This window comes from Gallinula chloropus, assembly GCF_964237585.1.
Source record: "Gallinula chloropus genome assembly, chromosome: 30".
Lineage (NCBI taxonomy): Eukaryota > Metazoa > Chordata > Aves > Gruiformes > Rallidae > Gallinula > Gallinula chloropus.
The window spans coordinates 2,311,887-2,316,651 of NC_140115.1; the positions used below are offsets into that span (position 1 = coordinate 2,311,887).

At 52.4% G+C, this 4,765-nt stretch overlaps 1 protein-coding gene across 1 annotated transcript; it reads right to left on the reverse strand.

Annotated features, from left to right (window-relative positions):
• Window positions 1-390: 390 nt before the first annotated feature.
• On the reverse strand, window positions 391-1,314 carry LOC311202484 (olfactory receptor 14C36-like; the record flags this gene model as incomplete). Its single annotated transcript, XM_084277069.1, has 1 exon — window positions 391-1,314. The coding sequence occupies one exon, from the start codon at window positions 1,312-1,314 to the stop codon at window positions 391-393; it is 924 nt and encodes a 307-aa protein (XP_084133195.1).
• Between the last annotated feature and the right edge of the window lie 3,451 nt (window positions 1,315-4,765).

The following is a 4,765-nucleotide window of genomic DNA, read 5'->3' on the forward strand; positions in this document are numbered from 1 at the left end:
CCATTGGCCTTCATAGCCAGGAGGGCACATTGCTGGCTCATGCTCATCCTGCAGCAAATGAAGGGGGTCAGCTTTCAGAGGAGATTCTCTCCAAACCAACTTCTGTTCAGATAGATAGAAAGGTCACTTGACAACACATTAAAATTCTGAGAGAATCATTTATTAGACATCTGACAGATGGGAAGTTTTCCAAGTCTCGGAAGACACTGGAGAGCTGAGCAGCATCGAAATGACCAAAGAGCAAGCAGAGGTGGAAATCTGCTGAGAAAAGTGAAGTGCCTACATGTACCTAGGCTACTGAGAAGACTAAACAACCAGCAAAATTCGTACTAAATACAGACTTGTCCTAATGTGAGTTCCATGGCCAGTGATATGCCAAAGATGAGCTGCTTAGAAACATCCAGTCCTCAGTTTCCACACAGCATCCTTGAGCTCCTGGTTCCTCATGCTGTAGATGAGGGGGTTCACTGCTGGTGGAAAAACAGAGTAAAGAAATGACAATACCAGGTCCAGAAATAGGGAGGAGATGGAGGGGGGCTTCAGGTAGGCAAAGAAGGCAGTGCTGAGGAACAAGGAGACCACGGCCAGGTGAGGGATGCAGGTGGAAAAGGCTTTGTGCCGTCCCTGCTGAGAGGGGATCCTCAGCACAGCCCTGAAGATCTGCACATAGGACACCACAATGAACACAAAACACCCAGTAGCAAAAGAGGCACTGACCACAAGGACTCCAGTTTCCCTGAGGTAGGCATCTGAGCAGGAGAGCTTGAGGATCTGTGGGATTTCACAGAAGAACTGGTCAAGGGCATTGCCCTTGCAGAGGGGAAGTGAAAATGTATTGGCTGTGTGCAGCACAGAATAGAGAAACCCACTGGCCCAGGCAGCTGCTGCCATGTGGACACAAGCTCTGCTGCCCAGGAGGGTCCCGTAGTGCAGGGGGTGGCAGATGGCAACGTAGCGGTCATAGGCCATGACAGTGAGAAGACAGACTTCTGTTGAGATCAAACATACAAAGAAAAAGATTTGAGCCACACATCCTGTGTAGGAAATGGCCCTGGTGTCCCACAAGGAATTGGCCATGGATTTTGGAACAGTGGTGGAGATGTAGGCAAGGTCAACAATAGAGAGGTTGAGGAGGAAGAAGTACATGGGGGTGTGGAGGTGGTGGTCACAGGCTATGGTGAAGATGATGAGGCCATTACCCAAGAGAGCAGCCAGGTAGATGCCCAGGAAGAGGCAGAAGTGCAGGAGCTGCAGCTCCCGTGTGTCTGCAAAGGCCAGGAGGAGGAACTGGCTGATGGAGCTGCTGTTAGACATCTGCTGCTGTCAAGTGTAGAGACCTGTCCAAGGAGGAAAAGGCACAGTGAGAATTTAGGGAACACTTCTCGGATGAAAACATCTTCCAACTCTTAGGGAACACCCTCAGATTGACTCTGTATTCAGGGGATTTTTGTCAGGTCCCTTTTGGGAGGTCTGCTTTGTGCTGGCTTGAGCGTGCCACTGCTGGGAGGAGGGTTGGCTGTGGGCTCATGAGAATTCAGTGCTGCCTGGCAGCAGTCAGTAAATAGAAGGATGGCCTGATCTCAGAATAAAGCCGTTTTTGATAGGAATGAGCTTTTCAGCACTGTCACTCCAAGTTCACCCAAGGGCAGAGCAGAGCTTTGGAGCTTTGATTTTCTCCTGACTGAGAGCCGAGGAATCCAGTCTCACAGGGCAGAGCTCCAAAGCCCTCCTGCAGTCTCATCCTACCCAAAGAGGATCTCAGCTCCCCGCTCCCAGCCAGGGACACACAGGGCTCAGTGCAGCTGCCCACACACAGGTGATGAGTGGCATTTCCATGGCCTCTGTGCCAAGATGTCTCCTGCATGGGGCTCCTCTCTGGGGCACAAGAGTCCCTGGGAGAGCGGTGCCATTGTGGGAGGCAGCCTGAAGCCCAGCAGGAGACCTTGGAAAACCTCAGTCCTACAGATGTTGGTCCTGAAGTTAAGGGTCAGCTCAGTGCCAGCCCCACAAATGGACGTGCCTAGAGCCCCAGGAAAAGGTTGGACAAAGGCAGCAAGGATAGGAGATGAAACAGTGAGAAACACTCCAGCCAAGGCTGGAGGGACAGACAGACAGACAGGCACTCAGGGGTTTCTCCTCACTGGGGATTGGGCTGCCAAGGAGAAGACTCAGCCTGAAATACTGGAACTCTGGGTGTAGAGTCTGTGCTGGGTGGCAGAAACCAGGGGGTCACTGAGGGAAAGTGTCTGCATTGCAGGGGATGTCAGGGAGCCACCAAATCTCTTCAGCCATGGCATTGCTGGAAGCAGCTCCTTCTCCCTCCCTGACAATGTCTCTGCTGCCTGGAGCTGTCCCTGCAGCTGCTTCTCCTTGCCCATGTCACCTCCTGCTCTGTGCTCACAGACCTCATCCAACCTGCCCTGTGCTCAGCTCTGCTCTGCAGACCCCTCCTGGCATCAGGGCACTGCCCCAGGGAACCTCTGTGTGTGCAGGGCTCAGCCCAGGCTCCAACATCTTCAGGAGAATCAAGTTTTCCCTGCATATTCTCAAGGGGAGAAATAAGTTCTCATCTCCCACACTCAGCACAGCCCACAGGAGAGGAAAAGTCAAAGCAAAGACTCTGCCTCTGGAGAAATATTCTCTTTGGCATTTCTCAAGGATCAGCTCTGACTGGGAGCAAAGCTGACCCAGGCAGCACTTTCTTACGGCAGAAGGACCTTATGTTGCCCTTCCCTGGGTCACTGCTTCAACCCAGAGGTGCTGTCTATGTCCCTGTGGAAAGCCCAGCAGGCAGGCTGAGTGCTGACCCTGGCAGCAGCATAGTCCCTGCCCCAGCACACAGACCCCAGGTCACAAGGACCCTGCTCACAAGGACAGCCCTGGGCAGCCCTCTGCAACCATGCCCAGGAGAAGACAGCTGTCCTGCCCTGTCCCTCTGATGGGGCAGAAGGGCATCCCTTCCAGGCAGCACTTTCAGGTCCTATAGAGAACCTGTCCTCCTGACAGACCCCACACACTGCCCCATGTCCCAGCTTTAGGAGATCCCTCCAGGAACAGAACCTGCATTGCCCTGCACCCACAGACATACCAGGCAGAGGCTGTGGAGATTTCTCCTCCAGTGAGCTCTCAGCATCTGTCAGCTCTCTCAGCCTCACAGGTCTCCCCTCGGTGCCTACAGGCAGTGTCCCCAGCCCTGTGTGCTTGGCAGAGGAGCTGCTCCTGGGCAGAGCTGTCTCTCTGCAGCGCTGCTGGGTTGCCATGAACTTCCTTTTGTTCCAGGACCTTGTCCCAGGTAAGCAGTAGAAGACCAGTTCTTCTAGGCTCCCTCCTGGGGCTTCAGGCCTCATGGGGATCCTTCTGTTATCTCATCTCTGATGTTTCCTCCCTCAGCTGGGGAGAAATCCTTCTGTCTATCAGAGTCTTTTCTCCTGATGAAACCAGAGCTGGGCAGGAGAATTAACTTTCCTTGTCTCCCCATGAGACAGGACCCCCAGGCCTGGGACAGGGAGGGCACTCTTTGCCCCTGTGAAAGGAAGGGCTTTAGGTGAGCATTTGGGCATTTCTCAGGGTTTCCCAGGAACAAAATCAGGAAAAACAAATCTACAAAGCTCTGCTCTGCAGTTGGGGGAAGTGGAAACCACCATCCAGATGAGATCCTAGAGATCAAAAAAGATAGACCTGCTGCTGCAAGGACAAACTGACCCCTGGAGAGCTCCCATCAGAGCCCAGTACAGCCAGTGGCAACTTCAGCCAGCAGGAAATGCACCTCCCAAAAAGGACCTTTCCAGTGTCTAACAGAACAGGGAGAAACAGTCCTTGGGTCCTCAATGAGAATGTTTTGCTCAGTGAAGAGTGCCCCAAGTTCTCACTGCCTTGTTCTTCATTCAAAGAGGCAGAGAATGTCCCAGGCAGCTTCATTCCCCACTTCCTCCTCCTGCCCTTGGCAGACACAGGGGAGCTGCAGTGGGTTTCTCCATGCTGTGCTGCTCACAACCAAGACATTTTCCCTCCCCCTCTGCAAGGGCAATGCTGGTGACCAGTTCTTCTGTGAAATCCCACAGATCCTCAGCCTCACATGCTCATATGCCTACCCCAGGTAGACTGGTCTTCTTATATCCAGCACCTGTTTAGTTTTGGGGTGTTTTATGGGATACCTGGGGAGATTTACAGTCAGGAACATCTTTTGGCCCTCACATGTTTTGCTTGGGAGCTTTTGCTGGACATTTTGCAGTTTCCTAGATGGACACTGGTAGAGCCCAAAATGACTTCAGGCAATGTTAGGACCCTTCCCTTGGCAAGGAACACCCTGAGCCCCAAGGTTACTGGTGCTTCTCGTCCAGTCCCTGAGGAGGATCATGTGAGGAACATCTTTCAGTCCTCATACCTTTTTCAAAGGTGCAATTGGTGGATATTTAGCATATTTGAAGGCGGATGCTGGTAGAGCATGAAAATGAAGTCAGGCAATGTCAGGACCTTTCTTGGTAGGGAAAGCCCTGAGCCCCAAAATTAGTGGTCCTGTTGGTAGTCTACATGGGGACATTTCAGGCCAGGAACTTCTTTCAGCCCTTGAACCTTTTGTATTTGAGCTATTGGTGCAGTTTGGTGGTTTCAAAGTTGGAGAACTGTAGAGCTGTGCAATGAGTTCAAGCACTATAAGGGTTGTTCCCTTGGCTAGGTGTGGGCTGAGCCTTAAGGTTCCTCATGCTGCTAGTGGGTTACCTGGGGAGGTTTCAGGCCAGGAAGATCCTTGCTCCTTTTGTTTGGG